The sequence below is a fragment of the Artemia sp. Qi Xiang Cuo genome, chromosome 15 (assembly GCF_049724085.1).
Source record: "Artemia sp. Qi Xiang Cuo chromosome 15, ASM4972408v1, whole genome shotgun sequence".
NCBI lineage: Eukaryota > Metazoa > Arthropoda > Branchiopoda > Anostraca > Artemiidae > Artemia > Artemia sp. Qi Xiang Cuo.
Genome location: NC_142808.1, coordinates 630,789 through 650,221, shown reverse-complemented (window position 1 = coordinate 650,221; position 19,433 = coordinate 630,789). Strand labels below are relative to the sequence as shown.

The 19,433-nt window shown below is 34.9% G+C and overlaps 1 protein-coding gene across 1 annotated transcript in view; it reads right to left on the bottom strand.

The window, feature by feature from the left end:
- Positions 1 to 224: 224 nt before the first annotated feature.
- Mfap1 (Microfibril-associated protein 1) overlaps positions 225 to 19,433 on the bottom strand; it is a 48,504-nt gene continuing 29,295 nt past the window's right edge. Inside the window, exons 5-7 of the mRNA XM_089101416.1 lie at positions 8,170 to 8,336; positions 5,806 to 6,055; positions 225 to 2,444 (exon numbers count right to left, since the gene is read on the bottom strand). Of these exons, the coding sequence (XP_088957542.1) occupies positions 2,262 to 2,444; positions 5,806 to 6,055; positions 8,170 to 8,336 (600 nt within the window). The 3' untranslated portion in view covers positions 225 to 2,261. The remainder of the gene's footprint in view (positions 2,445 to 5,805; positions 6,056 to 8,169; positions 8,337 to 19,433) is intronic.

Below are 19,433 nucleotides of genomic sequence, written 5' to 3'. Positions count from 1 at the left end.
GAGAGAGAGAGAGAGAGAGAGAGAGAGAGAGAGAGAGAGAGAGAGAGAGAGAGAGAGAGAGAGAGAGAGAGAGAGAGAGAGAGAGAGAGAGAGAGAGAGAGAGAGAGAGAGAGAGAGAGAGAGAGAGAGAGAGAGAGAGAGAGAGAGAGAGAGAGAGAGAGAGAGAGAGAGAGAGAGAGAGAGAGAGAGAGAGAGAGAGAGAGAGAGAGAGAGAGAGATAGAAGTCCGTCTCTGGTCCTATATATCAAATATAGCATAGATCTTTGGACATTTTTATTCCGATGTCAATTATAGTCACAATAAGAAATAAAATGAACATGCTTCAACTGGAAAATTTTATTTAGGTAACTCCACCTAACATTCTAATTTTACTAAAACACTAAAAATTAAATAAAAACCAGAGAATATGAACGAAAATCAGCAAATAGTTGCACCTAATGTTGCGAGAAAAATGCTTGTTTTATTCTTTTTATTATTCCTATTTCGTTTTGCTTGTATTTTTAATGGCAAGTGTTTGAAGCAATGTTTTGATTTGATATTTACTCTACTATTCCAGATCTGAAAGATCTGAGATCATCCCAATCTGATGTAGATAAGTTTGTAAGACGCGTTTTTGACGCAGTAATATCAACCGGCGAAAAAAAATGGAAAGAACAAATATAAAAGGGAATAAAACCACAAGGTACCAAGGACAGTGTAAATAAAATATGATTATTTGAATTGACTATATCTTGGATATAATCCAAGAATATGAAATTCAAATTTCAATGAAACAGACCTTCATATGCAGTTATGCCCTTTTTGGTATTAGCAGCTGCCGAATTAAAAAAAAGAAAGGCAAGTGAAAAATCCGATAAAAGCAGCTTAAGAAGGAGTAGCTTTCCTTACAAAGTTGTCTCTTAAGGGAGGCAAAAATTGTCAATGTTTTAGAGTAGCACAGTAAAACGAAAGTAAATTAAGCCAGATGAAGTAACACACGTCCGGATGAAGCACGGTGTTGACATGTATTGTAAAAACCATATTAATTTTAATTCACTAAATGCTCTTCAGGTCTTACTCTTTCATAGAAAAACAGGCTTAAAATATTCCCCGAATGAAACTACGACAATTCGTGTTAACCGAAAGTTGTGAGTAGAACGGATTTCAATATGATAATCCAAAAAGTAACTGAAAATCTAATTTACAATCAGATAGTCAATGAAAACTAAAAGTTTGTCAATAAAAAATACACGACAATGAAGAACTGAAAATAAGAATATCCGATGGATAGGCAGCAAACATATTGTCAACCAACAACTAATTCCGAAAGCAAAACTAAAATATTTATAAAGGGAAACTTTATAAAGGAAAACTAAAGTTTAAGAAGTTCAAGAGACAAAACGAAAGAGAGAGAGAGAGAAAAAAAAAAACAACATTCAGGCAAAATTTGCAGCTGAAAAAGAAAACCTTCAATTTTCTGCTTGTGTCCTTTTCCCTGCCTATGTTTAGGAGCCTTGCTATGTCTATATCTATTTTGTCCTTTGTAGTTTTTCTTTTCCCCTTTGTTTTTTCCCTTGCTTCCCTGTTAAAGGTTTCCAGACGCGATATCAAAATATCCAGATTCTATGTGTATTTATTTCCCTGTCTTTATTATAAAATTTACTCATTTTGTATATTTATTTTCGTTCATTTTAAAATAGAAATAAAGTGTCGTCAAAAAATTACTCATAAGTAAGGCAAAAACACTGTTTATTCCAAGGAAATATTGAAAAAAGAATAAAAAAATACAGATTGGTATGACATCAAAATTATGTACTGTCTTTTAAATATATCACTAATCCAATGGCATGACTATTCAGTTTGGGATATGTTTCCAACTGTAAATTTTTTTCTAGATTTTTAGCAACCCTTTCCTCCAAACTATGTGAATACATATTTTCTGATATTCAATGTCATTTATAGAACAAAAAATTAGCTTTTGAACTGAAATTAGTCCAAATTAGGAAATAGGTGACGGTTCAGCTAAGGGGAAAAGAACCGTCCCCATGCGTCTTTCTCAGCGCCTATCCACTCCCACCATAAAACAATTTCGCAACAGTCTAAAAACAATGCCAACTGATTTTGAAAAATCTTGCCTTCAAAAACAAGGAACTAAACATCACTTATCTTACGATCAGGTCTTTCATCTTTTCTCGACACAAACCAAAGCCACGAAATTACACAAACTGAGTCCTTTATTTGTTTAGATTCTTTCAGGCATCTAAAAGAAAGCGACTTTCTATTTAGTGCATCTTCCTTTTCTTCGACGAGGGTTTTTCAAATTGATTTCTCATTCCACCAGCAACGTTGTTGTAGAACTTCAGATTTGTAGATGTCTCTGATATCCAAGGCGAATCTCCAATTGTTGTATCCTGGTCAACCAGATGAGTATACTTAGTACGACCACTTCGACCAAAGTTTTTAACCTGAAACAGACAATGAAAGCATTCGACTTTGACTTTTAAATCATCAATAAAAAACATTCGACATCACTATTGTGCTGATCAGAATCAGCTAGAGCCCAGGCAAAGAGTTTGGATAACGTATACGAGTGAAAACCGGCGTTAGTGTTGGAAAAAATAACCAACACCGTCTAGCGTTTGGCGATTCTTGGCATTGTTTTCAAATTTCGTGATTTTTCGAAACTGATATTAGATACTTATTACTTCCCCAATTATATTAATGAATTTGATTTTTCTTTTAATATTTATTAGTATTTTAACATTTATTAAGTTTTTAATATTTTTAATAAGCGAAAAACAGGCATTTATAAAAATCAAAAATAATTCAGATCCCTTATTTTTTTTTTAATCAACTCATCAGTCTTTATAACGCTGCCATATTGCCTTATATCCTGGCAATATGATTAGATACTTATTACTTCAATACAAAAAGATTAGATACTTATTACTTCACCAATTGCATTAGTTAATTTGATTTTACCTTAATATTGCACTAAAAAATATCAAGATACGACAAATGCTAGATGGCACCGGTGATTTTATGTCACAAAAATACCAGTTTCCATTCCTAGAAGTTACGCTACGTCTTAGCGTAAATGTCACCAGTTCAAAATGTCACCCTTATTAGTGTTAAAAGATAGCGTTAGTACATTTAGTTCGATTAATGAAATTTATGACACAAAATCATGGGAAAACTACCCCTTCTACAATCATTCTTTGACAATTTTTATATTTTTTTTTTAGTTTTGTTTTTATGTTGCATCATTTTTTGGACAGGAAATCTAAGTTCAAAAAGGTGTGCCAGTAAGAGCCATTTTAAGAACAAAGCGTTTTCTGAGGTACATCCTGAGGTACACAACCTTGACGTATACCTCAAAGATTCCTTTTTTGACGGTCTGGCTCAAAGCTATTATTCAAAAGAAGCTAAGAAGTGCCAGGGCCAAGCAGTGAAGGGAAAAAACTATGCCTTGAAATCTTTTTCTGGTCGAAGCATTTATACTTCTTCTGAACTATCCCCTTTTGTCATATTTATAGAAAAAATTCCCTTATTTCATATATCCTTTCACAATAGACTGCCTCAAAGATTGATACGATTACATCACCTCTTTGTTAACTGATAATTTACATACAGATGATTTGTTTATATAGACAGCAAAAAAAGAAATGATTTTTGGTATGAAGCTTGGCAATGAGGTTTCACAAGCAAAGGGTACAAAAAAAAAAAAAACGAAAAAAGCACTGCCGTGTTTTTATTCAGTATTTAATAAAATTTTGGTTTTTAAGATAGTTCATTATGTCTAAACCATCATATAGGGTGATTTGTTTTGGTGAACTGCATTTGATTTGGTGAACTGTATTTATACTAAACAAAATAATCACTTTAGAGTCAAAGCAAGTTACCGGTCTATTGACTTAAAAAGTTCACTAACTGTTCTTGAGTTTTGTAATACTGCGTTGAATAAATCTCTAGATTTCCATATATATACAGTGAGGAGGCTTGTTTGAATCAATATAGACATTCGATTTTGTTTATACGCCGGTGAATGGAAGTGTTTATTTAATATGTGAGTTTTGTTTCCTATTATATTTTTTCTTTTGTTGTTTTTTTTCTCTTTATGTGTTTAGTATGTTTTTATTTTGATGTAAGTCAAGGTTTTTAAAAAGAACATTTTTTGTTTAATTTTTTTCTTTTCTTTGTTTCCCCGTTGAGAAAGGCTCCCGGACGTGGGGCCGAAATATTCGGAATATTTTTGTTTAATTAAGTGTTTATTTTATTGTATTCACTGCTTTATAAAAATTAAAACCCGTTTTTCTTGCTTAATTTTTCGTAAATGGAAAAGTAGTGTGGTCTAGAAATTATTTTCGTATTTACACCAGGCCTCTTTTATTTGAATACCCTGTATTCTCTTGGTCTTGGTCCGTAAAGATTTACGTCCAAAGTCCCTTAAAGATTTACGTCCACTTGAAATCTCGATCCGTGTTTAGGTCCCTTTAATGACATACTGCGGGTGTGTATTTGACCTTAAGTCTTAATGCGTCCTTTTAACCTAAATTTGCAGTACTATTTTTATAATCCAGGCTGTTAGCGAGAGGATGCGGAAGAGTTTCATCCCTTTCATCAGGAAGCGCCTTAACAATTCTTGACATCTGTCCTTAGCTAAATAGGGCTCCTCTCTCTTTTTTTTATCACAATTTTATCTATTGGCTTCTTGTATTGTCAGGTTTTTGTCATGCAGTCCGAGCTATAGTTTTTAAATTTCAAGTTGGAGTTATACCTTTTATTTTTGACCCTTTTATTTGATCTTTTTCGCCCTCGATTTTAACCTTTTTAAATTTATCAATTGTTTCTCTTGTGATTTTTGACTCGCGTTAGAATTGTCATTAGTTAAAATTTTAGCATTTTTTTTTTTTGAAACGCGAATTCGGCTATTCTTTTTAGCTTGTGATAGTCATTTATCAATAAAGTATTATCTGATCTTTCTTATCGCCTTAAAACTAGAGAATTTTTCTTTCATTTCAGAGCGCACGTCCCGGACGACCCCTATTTAACTCTGCATTCTTTTTAGACATGGCGTGGCGCAAACGACCAGAGCTCTAATCTCCTCCATAATGGCTTTCTTGTGGCTAACACTGGTCTTGGACTCCGTTCAGAAACCCTTTACTTGAAGTAGTCTCAAATAGAAAATCTGAAAATCCGTCAGACCTGAGACGGAAAATTGAGCGGGTTGGTCACGGTCAGTTTAAGTCAATCCTGAATGGATCACTGAAACTCCAACGACCATTCACATCTGATTCTTGAACACATTTTAGTTATTTGAGCACGCACCATCTAGTTGGAACCAAATTTTGATTGATAAAGGATATATTAGATGCTACTGATTCAAATCACCCTTTGAATAAGCTAATCTATATGACTCCAGTTTTGGTGATTACTTATTAATAAAGCTTTCATAGGTATGATAGAACTTGCAATGTAAGATTTTGTGAACTGACAATATAGCTTCAGGTTCCTCCCCCTTGGCCTTCATCACAGAATCGGCTGCCCCCCCCCCCCTAGACAAGAAGCTACATACGCCCATGTATGCTACCCCACTTTTCCTAAGGCGGCGAGCGGCATACATGAATGGTAGTCGCCAACAATTTTGATTTTATCCAGAAATGTGATCTAATAAATAAAAATAAGTCCAGACTTGCAATAAAATAATAATAAAACTAATGATAAAACAATAGTAAGTAAAAGAGTTTCTTGTTGTAACAAAAAAGATAGCATTAGTATAATCTAGATGCTTGACATGTGGAGTCATCTATAAATAATAAAACTCACCTGCATCACTTTAGGCAGAACTTGCTTATTAAACCTATCTTCCAATGTCTCTGCCGAAAAATCACGTTTATAAACATCCTCTTCTTTGTCCATAAAAAACGCGCCCCGGTGGTAGTATTTTTGGAGGAATTTATATTTTCCTTTGGAAGCTTTGTTTGTCACCACTTTCGGGTTGTGTCGCAGTTCTGCCCTTCTCTGATCTTCTGTCATGTTACGCAGTCTCTCGATTTCTTCTTTCTCTTTTTCCATTCTGTAAAATAAGACGAAATTATGAATTACCAATAGACTGACTGTTAACTTTATAAAAATAGACGAGAAATCAACATAGGTCCTACCTGTGAATTTCAAAAAGCATAAAAAAATGCCCCACTTAAATTTTGTAATATCATCGCGAAATTATCTAGTTCCGTTTGAAGGCCAAATTTTAAAGATTATCTGCCAATTACCATATTAGTTTCACTTCTTTGGGGTGGCCTGTGAGGGGACTCTATACGACCCTCTGTTGCTTAGCCAAGACCCTATCCAGGATTTTTTGGGGAGAGAGGGGAGAAAGCTTTTTGTTCTTGATAAAATTACAAACAAATATTTGTACAGAGGCCGCAAATTTTCCGGTGTTATGAGATGGTTTGGAGTTTCCTCTCTGTCCTCAGCTAATTTTTCTGTCTCAATTCCTGGAGGGGGGGGGGGGGATCCCGCATATGCGGTATCAAAGTGGCGTCGAGATGGACCTCTCACGAGTTTGCCTAATATGAGACGTGATGGAAAATAAGCCTAGAAGGTGGCTTTGAAGAGTAGCACCGTTCAAAGATATTGAAGCCTAGTATAAACAGCACTGCACTAGATTTCATAAACAGATTTTTTTTTTAGTTTAAGTTGTTTTGATGGGCTTTTTTGTATTGTAGAGGCAGGTAGATTTGTTCAACAATTCGGTATTAAAAATGGATACATCATCATATGCCCCCCACAAGGCTCTACGGCAGGGAATGCTAGGAAAAAGGACAAACAGCCTCCGACCACTTCCAAACTGTTACTGTTACTTGTTACAGATTGTCTGTTCCTTTGTGTTTTTGTTTATTTCTCTCCATTGTCTCCTTCCTTTTCGGCAACAGCGAGCCTCCTTCTATCCAATGTCAATTCAAAGTAAGAAAAGATAAAAGAGATAAAAATAATTGTTTTATTTATGTTTCCTTAAGTAAATAAAGGAACTTAATATCCAATACCATAAGGCCTTGGTTTCCTTTCTTCGCAGAGACAAACCCGCGTTTCAGATCTGATCAGCATCTCTATTAGGATCTGATAATTACACTGTGGATAAAAATAAAAAATTAAATAATACATTCAGTTCATTTAGTGTTATTACCATTATTAATTAAAACACAAACTAGTAACATCAATGTCTTCAGTTCATTTAGTGTTATTACCATTATTAATTAAAACACAAACTAGTAACATCAATGTCTTCAGTTCATTTAGTGTTATTACCATTATTAATTAAAACACAAACTAGTAACATCAACGTCTTCAGACTTCAACATGACAAAAAAAGTGAGACACTATAATTTATACCATTTGTTATTAAGATGTTTGTGGATTTATTCTGCAAAATTTCGACCTTATTGTGTATAAAAAATAAAATTGCTTACCTGTATATTACACATTCTAGTTCAATATGGGGTGAAAAGTAACAATAATAAATATTCATCCATTATATAACCAAGGTATTAGGTTTTGGATACTTTCCTTTTTTCACTACTACTAATTTTAATACAAAAAAATAATATTAAATTATATAAATATAATAATTTTATAAATATAATATTATAAATGCTGGGATATACAAAAATATTTTTTTCTCGATCACAAGTTAAAAGACCCTTATCAATACAAGATATGAAACTGCCAAAGATATATTTTGTTTTAGAACATCCAAAAATGTATCCGCTACTAATAGAAGTATATATTTTGCATAAAAGAAAATTCCCTCCTGACTAGTCTCATACCCATGATTATTTATTAGAATATAATGAAAAACAATAGTTCAAAATGATCATTAGGTCCTTGGGTTCTACCCACCCTAAAATGGTCATTTAGTAAAGCCGAGGGAATTCTAACAGATATACTTGTTCAATACATCCAATATGCATGTTAAAAAATGTTGGTTGCTGATTATGTTAGATCCTTGTGGTACAAAGACCCTTAAATGGTAAATTTGGTGAAGTAAAGGGATGTCTCGCGGTTCTACTTAACGTGAATCAGCATATACAGTAAAATATAATGGTTGCAAAATATAACTAGATCCTTGGGGTGTACCACACTAAAATGATAATTTAGTACTGAAAAGAAATGTCTTCTAATTATACGTACTGTTCACGTTCTTCTCTATCGCGTTTAATTCGTTTTAATTCTCTTATTTTCCACGCTTCATATTCTGCCTCCTCATTTTCATCATCTGTGACAATATCTGCAATATTACCTTCATTTAATTCTTCATGTTTGGCTTGAGATTCCTTCTTTATCTCTTGTTCAACCATCTAAAATACAAAGAATTATTCAAAAAACCAAAAAAGTTTGATGACCCCCCCCCATAAAAATTAATGCAATCATAATTGAAGGAATCCAAATTTTGCATAAAATATATAATTCTGTTACTTGTGGTAAAAACAATGTTCGCATTGCTTTTCTGTGTGTTTAATTTTTAATCGGTCTTAGGCCCCATTCCTTTGCTAACATTCTTGTTTTGCTGTGATTAATCAGTTCGGCTTTCGACCTTCCGTAAAACCCTTGATTTTGTCATCATTTCAAGCCTCCTCCCCCAGCTATCTAGGCTACCCCTTTCATCTGAGATGTTTTTAAACAGACCTACCAAGAATGTTTAATCATTCTTGAAATTCAACCCCCTTGACAGAACTCAACCCTCTCGTAAATTGACTTTGCACAACCAAAATTTTACATAGCGTAATTCAGACAATTCAAACTTTTGTTTGGATTGATGCCTTAGTTTTCAAAACATTTCGCTTCTTTTTTGTTGTATTTGAAGGCACGGTCTTTAAGCTTTTTTGACCCCCCCCCATTTGGTAGCAACCTTATTCTGAGATAATTGTTAAAAAAGACTTGAAGGCTTTATCATCTGTAAAATATTTCAATTCATGACTAGGAGCTTGCAATGTTCCCTTGCAATAATTGCAATGTTCCCTTGCAAAAGGAGCTTGCAATAATAATATACTTTAATATTACTAAAATATTATTAATAACTTAGCCCAAATGATTAAAACTTTTTTTCTCTTGACGTTTTTCTTTGGATTAAATAAAGACAAAAACAAGTTTTTTAAAACTGAAAGTAAGGAGCAATATTAAAACTAAAAACAAAAAGATATTATTCCGTATCTAAGGGCGGTGCCCCTTCACCAACCCTCACTCTTTATGCTAAAGTCTTAAAATTCTTTTAGAATTCTCTTTTTAAATGTTTTTTTTTTTATTTCTCATTCAAATTCCAAGGCCCTTGTACTTGAGCTTTGTTTATCAAAAGCTGTAACAATAGGTCAAAATTTAGCGTAAAGAGCAAGGGTTGAGGAAGGAGTAGACCCCCTCATATGCGGAATAATTTCTGCTCGTTTTAGGTTTTAGTACTGCTCCTTACTTTCAGTTAAAAAAGTTTACTTAATTTCTGACTGTATTCCAAATCATGTCAGGAAATCATCCCCCATCCTCCCCGTGTAAAATGTCCCCTTGGAATCTTTCCTCCCCATGGATAACCTTTCCTCATGAAAAGTCTCCCCCCCAAAAAAATCCGAAGGTTTCCCAATAACAAATACTGTATGTGAATAATGGGCAAATTGCTGAACATACAGCTCTTTCCTCAGAGATGGGGGGGGGGGTCATGTTAATCCCTAGGGCACAGCTATTGAACCTTTCAACTATGCTCCATCAAATGAATATCTCAAAGTTTCGATCGGATGTCTTTGGCGGAAAAGGGACTTATTAGGGGGGCTTGTTGAGTCGCTCCTTACTTACAGCGAACGGTTCGTTACAAAGAACTGTTTAATAAATATAATAAGAAAATATTTATTTCTAATAGTCTATCAGAAGCTCTAATAGAACTGAATTTACCTCTTATTTAATATATATATATATATATATATATATATATATATATATATATATATATATATATATATATATATATAAGTAAAAGACATGGATCATAAATAAAATGATTTAGTAAGATATAGAAAATATCAATAAAATGCTCAAGAATGCGTGAAATAAACTTTATACAGTGAATCATTAAGTAAGAAAACAGGGGGAGAAGGTAGCCCACATAATTAACTTTTCAATTATATAGGGGAAAAGACTTTTTTATATATTTCTTTGAAAAATTTTCCAAGGGGATTTTGTTGAGGCAGAACGAGGAAGACGGTATCTAAGAGGGGGGAGGAATGGCCGGAGAAAAGTTGATTGTATAGAGAACACAACTGGCAAAATATGAACAATTTTTTGCTCTCCTTTCTCCACTGGTTTAAACGGCGCAAATTTGAGCCCCCCCCCTCCATACACAGTCCTACTATGAGACATTATTTTAGAGCTATTTGCATTAAGATACTGTTTTATTTTAGCATTACAGGACGATCTGGAAAAAAAATACCTCTTTTTCACCAAATCCAACATTATCATTTCCTTTTATAGAAGTATTATTACTAACCCCTTATTGTGCAGTAACTATACAAAAAGTGATGTACTACAACTACAAAACTATACATTAAAATTTATATATTTTTGCCAAGAATTATTAGTGCCTATCATTTTCAGGTTTTAAGCAAACGATGGATTTAAGCTAACTTTCCAAAATTCCGTCGACTAACCGAAGTAGCGATTTTTGAAGAAAAAGAAGTAAGGGACAGATATGTGTCGGAAGTGCTTCGATTTTCAAGAGTTTTACGTATATTACGTTCAAGTGTTTTATTACTGCGATAATAATAAAAAACAAAATACATATATTTTTTTTCAAATAAATATTCATTCTTTTCTTGTATGTATTCATTTAAAGAGATCACAAAAGAAAGTGTGTCTAGAGAAAGACTCTCTCCACCACTTAAGAATAAAAAAAAAATCATTTAGATAGCATAAATAATAAATAATTAGTTTTACTTAACCTTGACCCTTGCTTGAATACTCTTACTATTTAATAAAATAAAACCACAAAACCATGATAACTTAGAATGTCTATTTATATGTGGCGTCAATTATCCTTACATTTCCCACATTTTCTGGGGTTAGCTGTAGCGACTTATCTGACAACTAACAAAGTACGTTTCAAGTAGCGATCCTTCTAATATCATTTACCCCTCGCGAAACGCTAAGGATAATTTATGCCTGAACGTACTATTAGATTCAAAGATCGATAATGTTACGAAATTCACTTTGATCTCGTAATTATTTCCATGACGGGAGCCTCCATATTAATCTTGAGGGGGAGGGGGTAGGCATCCCCCCGAGACTATAATAATTAAATAGGTTTGTTATTTTCTCCCACTCTTGGAAACCCCCCCTCTAGATAGATCAGATACGAATTTCACGCGTCCTTAGTTACAATCCTAGCTGTACAATCTTAGTTAGAACCAGTAAACCCGTAACTTTGAATTTCCACCAATCTTCACCAATCAGTAGATGCTAGATTTTGAAGGTGATCACCAGTTTACCCAGCCTCTTTTTTTTAACCAGTTACCCAGCCTTTAACCTAATCGATTGAAATTTCTAAGTAGTTGTAGATCTCACAGCTTACATTTTGAGTACACACAAGAACACAGCACTAGGTCTGTGGAAGTTACCTTAAGTAACCTTCCTGGTTTTAATCAAAAGTACAACCATTCAAGAAAGTATTAAGGTAAAGTAAAATTAATCAGTAATACTATTTAAATTGTTTTGTTTTTATCCTTAAGTGATGTATAGAGTGGCTCTTTCTTTAGACACGCTTCTGTGATCTCTTTAAATGAATACATACAAGACAAATTTAATATTTATTTGAAAAAATATATACATACTATTTTTTATTGTTATCACAGACTAAGTCACTAAGGCTAGGAATAAGTGAAGATAAAAAGGTGACGTTGGGTAATGAAAAGATTGATCAGGTGGGCAGCTTCACTTACCCTGGTAGTATTATTAGTAGAGTTGGTGGGAGCAGTGAAGATGTTAAAAGTAGAATAGCCAAGGCTCAGGGTGTTTTTTCGCAGTTAAAAAAAGTTTGGAAGAATAGGAAGATAAGTCTTCAAACGAAGATTAGAATATTGGAAGCTACGGTGATGACAGTGATCAAATATGGCTCTGAAGCATGGACGCTCCGAAAAGCGGATGAAGATTTGCTAGATGTTTTCCAGAGAAATTGCTTAAGGATTGTTCCGGGTACCTGGCTGACTGACCGTATTTCAAACAATAGGCTATACGAAAAATGTGGTTCCATACCGCTCTCTAGGGCTATAATGAAAGAAAGGTGGAGGTGGCTAGGGCATGTTGTGCGGATGAAGGATGACAGATTGTCCTTATTGGCCAACTGTCGAGGGCTAAATGGAAAGCAGGTCGTCCCCGTCTGGGGTGGGAGGACGTTAAAAAGAGGGATTTAAAGGAAATTGGAACTTCGTGGGCGGGTGTAAAAAGGGAGGCTTTGAACAGATTGGGGCGGAGGAGGAGCGTGCCTAGCTGTGTTGGCCTCAGGTGGATTGGTGCTGCGGTGAGTTGTTAGTAGTAGCAGTAGTATCACAGTAATAAAACGCTTGAACATAATATGCGTAAAATACTTGAAAATCGGAGCACTACCGACATATATCTATCACTTACTTCTTACGTGGTTATAAATAAAGTACTAATTATGAGAAATTAAAGGAATTTAGCTACATACTATACAAATATACCTTCCAAAAATTAGGAATATACACTTACCTTTCAGGTAAAAATCAGACAGATAGGTTACTCACTAGGAAATAAAAATAAAACACCCAAAGGAATGGCATAATTTCTCCACTATTTGTGAGTTCGTTCTGCCGGTCAATATCACTTCAGTGATATTGACAGTGAGAGAATCACTTCATAAAGTATGTTAGAGATTTTCTTGCTAATATTTAATTTTTTTTTTCGGTTCTCCGATTAAGCATGGACACTGTTCTGTTTTTCTGAAGAAACAGGAAAAAAAATAAACAGGGCTTGAATGAAACAGAACAGAACAGATCAACAAAAAAACAGAAGACCTGTTTCTGTTCTTTTTTTGGTAAAAACAGAAAACAGCTGTTTTCGTTCAAAAAACATCTGTTTAAACAGCTGTTTTTCGAACACCTACAGCTTAAAGAAGGAAAAATGCGTAAATGATAAGTTTTGGTTTATTATCAGTACTATATTCAGTAATGAATCAGCTATCAGCCGGTTAACATCTCTAGGCACTTACTATCGCCTGATCTGTGAGTGACGTCACGAAATGAATATAGTTTGATTAATGCTAAACTCTGTGTGCTGTTATCGGAGGAAAATGTTTGCAAAATAATAGAGGTTTATTGAGGATATACATTGCTGTCTGAAGGAATATTTGCTGTAACCAGTTGATGCACAGAAAGAAGATTTGGATCTTGAATTCAATTGAAGGCGGATTAAGGTGTTTGCCATGCCTAACGGCTAAGATTATTGCACGTTCGCACCAACGTGGGTAAAGATTTGGTGCTTTTTCCGATAAGACAGTTTTGTTTATACAGTTTTGTTATTATTTCCAACATCAAAATGGTTAGGAAAAAGAATAAGAGGAGTCGTCAGGATGAGGATTTATTAAGTGAGAATATGACGACAAGCACCCCCAATACGTCTCAAATTACTCGGGAGTCAGCGAAAACTTTGGCATCATTACAGACCTCGTCAGAGGATTTTTCGAAAATGATGGACATTTTGCGAGATACTCGTAACTCAGTCCATTCGATCGATCAGCGATTTACTACACTAGAAAATAAAATACAAGCAATAGAATCAGAGCAAATGGCTTTACGGACTGAACTTTCGGGGTCAAATTCACGTATGACTGCTGTGAGAAATGAAGTTTCTATGCTGAAAACTCAAGTGGTTAACCTGCAAACGGAAGTGAAGTACTAAGAAGCGCAAAGAAAAGACTTTGCGTATGTCTGGTAGGATTATGGCTACAGAATATCAGCCGACGGAAAATAATGTGAGAGTATGGGACACAGTTTGTGAAGACGAGGATCAGGCTAAAGGAATGTTTACTGAGTTATTTACAGACGGTTTGGCTTTACCAGTGATACCACGGTTTTCGGTTATTGAGATTAAAAAGGACAAGAAATATTTCAATGTAAGCAACCGTGAGAATAAGATCGAAATACTCAAGAATGGAAAAAAGCTTAAGGGAAAAATGATACGAAACCAGCAAAATATTTATGCGAGCGATGATGCCCCACTTTCGATGAGAGAGGCAAGGAAAAGACTTTATGAAAATAAATCGCGTCTTAGTTCGATAGGTATTACGTCAAGGGTATATAATACAGTGCCACCGTATCTCCAGTTTGAACGACCGGGTGGTCGAAAAGTAAAGTTTACTTGCGATGAGTCGATTGATGAATTAGCGTATGGACTTCCCTCCTCTGTGGCTCCCGGGGGCCCTAAGGAATGATTGATTTGATAGTTTTTTTTGTTTTTTTTTTGGTTTTGTATATGTTTGGTTGTTTAGAAAAATTATGAAAAGTTTAGCTTATGAAAAGAAAAAATGTTTTGTTGTTTTTTTGTTTTATTATTTAAGAGTGAATCTTATTTTTATTTTAGTTTAAAGGATAAATATGAGTAGGTGGTAGTAGGCTACTATGTTGTTGAATGGATGCGCTTATTATTGTGGCGGAATTTCTTTGTGTCTTAATGTGTTTTTCTTTCTTTATTCTGTTACATTTTTTTGTAATTTGTTTCTGTAATTTTTTTTTTAATCTTTTTTTCTCTTTTCAGGTTTATTTTCTTTTTACGGCTGGCCTGTCTTCAATTTGGTGTGAACCAGAAAAGGTAATTGGTAACATAATAGTTTCGTTTCACCGTTCTCTCGCTACCACTTCGATGAATTGTTATTATTCTAGTTGTTGATTTGGGAAGATTGAGACCACATGAGAGAGATTCACTAAATTTTCAGGATTTACAAGGTGGTATGCCCCATAGGGATCTAGATGAGGATTTTTGTGAGGTACACCCCAAAACAAATTATAAATGCACAATTGAAATTAATAATGTGTTGTCAGGACCCAGTGAACTGGATCTGTTATTGTGGAACTGTCAAGGTCTCGATAGCTCTTTGGATTATTTAAAGGAAAGGTATCTGTTTTCGAAACTAGATGTGATTGCTCTGACAGAAACGTGGTTGAGAGATCATACGACAAGTTTATTAGATATAGATGGGTATCGACTTCATGTTCAGAATAGAGAGAAGAGGCAACATGGTGGACTGGCAGTTTATGTTAGGAATGGTCTCAATATCAAGGTGAGGAATGAAAAGCGCGTAAACAAGAAAATGATATTTGAAAGTGTGGCACTAGTATTATGTAAATCGGGACAGAAATTTTTTTGCGGTTGTAGTGTACCGCCCGCCGTCAGGTTCTACTGAGGAATTCTTGGAGCTCCTAGAAAAGCAACTGGACGAGCTTGCTGATGATAATAAACCTTTGTTCGTGTGTGGTGATTTTGATCTGGACCTAACTAAAGTGAGTGCTAATCCTAAGATTCGTGAATTCTTGAATGTGATGTCTTGTTATGATGTGTTTCCTGTGGTGAATAATTGTACTCGTGTAACTGCTAATTCTGAGTCCCTCCTTGATAATATTTTTTGTGATATTAAGTATGATTCAGTTTCGGTTGTGATTAATGATGTTTCTGATCACTTTGGGGTTCTGCTGTGTGTGAATAATTTTTGCACACCGAAGAGTAAGAATTCGAAAACACATAATGATCGACTGAGAATTGATCGAGATGTTCTGGTTAAGTTTAAGAATGAATTAGGAAAATATATTTTTTAATTTCTTAAATATAGTGAATTTGATTGTAAATATGAAGTTTTGTTCAGGGTATGGTAGAAGTCAACTAAATATTAAAGTCGGGTTGTAAAATATCAAGGCAGTCAGTTCAAACCGAGACACCAGTTAAACCTTGGATTTCTAAAGTACTGATAGCTGCGATAATGAAAAGGAGGTGGTTATTTAAGTGTTCTAATACATCACCATATACCGAAGAGAGGTACAGAAAATATAATAACGAATTGAATAAGCTACTTCGAAAAGCTAAAATAGAATATACTAGAGAGGAATTTATAAAGTTGGAAGGAAATCCTGCGAAGACCTAGAAAGCACCCAACTCGGTAATCCGCCCAACCCAGATTTTTGTTACCACAGTTTGTACCTCATTACCAGAGGAAGCAGCAGATCCGATGTGTGACCACTTTGCAAATATTGGAAAAAATATGGCAGTTACCGGATCCTCCTCCTCTGTAGAAGAGTCTCTTGTTCAGTTTTTACCTATGGCTAGTGATGTTTCTGCTTTTTTGCGTCCGATTAATGTTGAGGAGCTCCGAAATACAGTTTGGAGCATGAAGAGTATTGCCGCAGGTAGTGATTATTTTTCCCTGAAAGTTTTGAAGCATGTATTTCCAGTTGTATCAGAGCATTTGGTTTATCTATTTCATCAGTGTATGAAATGTGGTATTTTTCCAGATTTCTGTAAGTCAGCTAAAGTTATTCCGTTATTTAAAGGTGGTGATAAGAATTCTGTCCATGATTATAGACCTATATCTCTTCTCCCAGTGTTAAATAAAGTGTTTGAAAAGACGATAAATGCTAGAATGATTGAGGTTCTGGAATCATGGAGACTTCTAATTCTAACCCAGTTTAGATTCCAAAAAGAAATGTCGACGAATCCGGCTGTTCTGTTTTTGGTGACGTTCGTAAATGATGCCCTGGATGCTGGTAGGAAAGCGGCTTCAGTTTTCCTCGATATTGTGAAGGCCTTTGATTCGGTTGATCATGGTATTCTGCTTGCAAAACTTGATAATTGTAGATTTTGTGGTGCGTTCTTAGGCCTTTTAAGGTCTTTCCTTCATAATCGTTCTTTGTATGTGAGTGTTGGAGGTGCCGTATCGGGTACAAAGAAAATTGAATACGGTGTGCCACAAAGGTCTGTGCTCGGGCCTACACTGTTTTTAATCTAAATTAATGATTTGTGCGGAGCTGTGGAGGGTTTGTCGTTTGACCTGAATTTTCCCGTTAGTGAAACCATAAAGTTAATTATTGCCCTATTCGCGGATGATGTGCATTTTACAGTGGCAGCGAAGACGGAACTGCAACTCATGGAGAAGCTTATTACGGGTATGAACCAAATTGGGAAATGGAATAGAGCTAACAAACTGAGGTTAAATAATAACAAATCACAGTTTCTAGTTTACGGAAGAAACCCCAATTACTATCCATGGATTAATGAGCTTAGATTTGTTGATACTTCAATCCAGTGACTAAAGACTGTCAAGAAAGCTGAAGAAAATTTTCCCCTCTGATGTAATAAGGTCTTTGTATTTTTCTACTGTTCACCCATACCTTTTGTACTGTAATGTCATTTGGTCGAGTACTTTCCCGACACATCTACTTTCGCTCCGTGTGTTGCAAATCTCAACAATAAGAGTGCTTTGCGGCGATAAAAAAGCTGTAACACTGAGAAGGCGATATGTTGAAAAACGTATTCTGCCTTTAATTGGAGTTTCTAAATTTTATTCAGCTTCGCTTTTGTTTAAATATGAGCGTGGATTATTGCCACAATATTTCAGTCAAATGTTCGTGGCTGGAAGTAATGTCCATGAATACTCAACCAGAACAGCATCCCAGATAAGACGACCTCAGGCTTAAACTCGAAGATCATTCTTCTCTATCCGTCATGTGGGACCAGGGTTTTATAATAGTTTACCAAGTGAATTATTAGTTGATGATAATATTGCTAGTTTTAGGAGTAGGTTAAAATCTCTGTATTTTGAGGTGAGTATAATATTTCTTAGCGATTTTCTCTTGAGGGGTCTCTCAGTTGTATTTTGGTTATTTTTTATTGTGGTTGTGTGAGGGTGGTAGTGAGAGAACGGTGATAATTAGTTATGGTTTTTTTTTTTTTTGGGGGGGGGGCACTAAGTTGGAGGAGGTTGGGCCGTGTTTTTTTTTCTCTTTTCTTTTTTTATTTATTGGTTTACGTTGTTGATTGCGATGTATATATCAGCTTTTTTTTGAAGGGTGTATAGCCTAAACAAGTTTGCTTCTGGTGGTAGATTTATTTATTTGTTTTGATTTAAATAAAAACCCTTATCAGTTATCAGTAAGTATAACAGCATTTTCCGCCAAAAAGAACAGTTTTTCAATAAAGGGGCGAAAAACTGTCTATGCACACAGCATCGTCATCCTTTCTTATTGTTATTTTCTTCCATTTTCCCGTTTCTTTTTTCCAAAAATGCGCTTTTATGTTTATACGGAATCTCCTCGAATTTCCCGGAAATGCATACTAATTATTTGAGACGGTTTAAAAATAGAATAATTTTCGTCGTCAAATTGCGCAGTCAGCTCAAAGTCATTAGTGTTTAAGCAGAGCCCATAGTTGCTTTGGCGGGGGACAGTCTCCCCCTCCAGACCATGCTATCCCCTTCCCCCATCCTGATGTTTGGAAGCCATCTGAAACAATGTATGAAAGAAGAAAAATGCACGGGAAAATGACACTTTTTACCACCAAGTCAAAAATTTTCATTGCCTCGCAGCTTAAAACATCTTTTTAAGATTAATTATTTCCAAGCCAATTTGTGCGCGAGACACATCAATAGGAAAATTCATGGTTTAAGGCTACTTTTTATATTTTTACGGCGCTTTGTGCTAGAAAATAATGTTCTAGGCCCTCCACCGAATTCATTCTTAAGTAAATATGTAAAATGAAATTTTTCAAATTCTGAATTTCAAAGAAACTTAGAAACATTGTTACATAATATTTTCTTTAAGTATTCTCTTATCTTAATAGGTTTTCAAAGGAATGCAATATAAAAACAATTGCACGTTTTGATAACTTATTTCGAAGATTTCTTTCGCTTTGCGGCAGAAAATACTTTCTCCAACCCATACACTTGCTTCATTATAGGAAGTGTTACTACATCAAACTTTTGTTTTAAGAATACGAGTGGGCATGCTTTTGATTATTTAGGCACGTTTTCATTGTCCATTCCCAAAGGAAAAGGAGTAGTGACAACCTCGACTATCAATGTTTGAGCAAGTGTAACGTGTCTTCGGATCAGATAGCCCGTGTTGCAACCTCATTTTTTGACAGACTCCCAGCTCCCCAATCTTTTTCTCCATTACTTTCACCGCCCTCTTCTTTAGACACTGCATCAGTTTATTCACATTCTTCAGCAAGCGTATGTTCATCTCCGGAGTTTTTAGAACAAGGAACAGAAAGACCGTCTGAATCGTTTTCAACAATTGGATCGAAGTTTTCGACTTCATCAAAGGATTCCAAGCAATCTTCTTCAGGGATGTCATTGGCTAAGCTTCGAGTGGACAAAAATCCAAGAACACGTGCAACAGATGAATGAATACAATGTTAAAAAC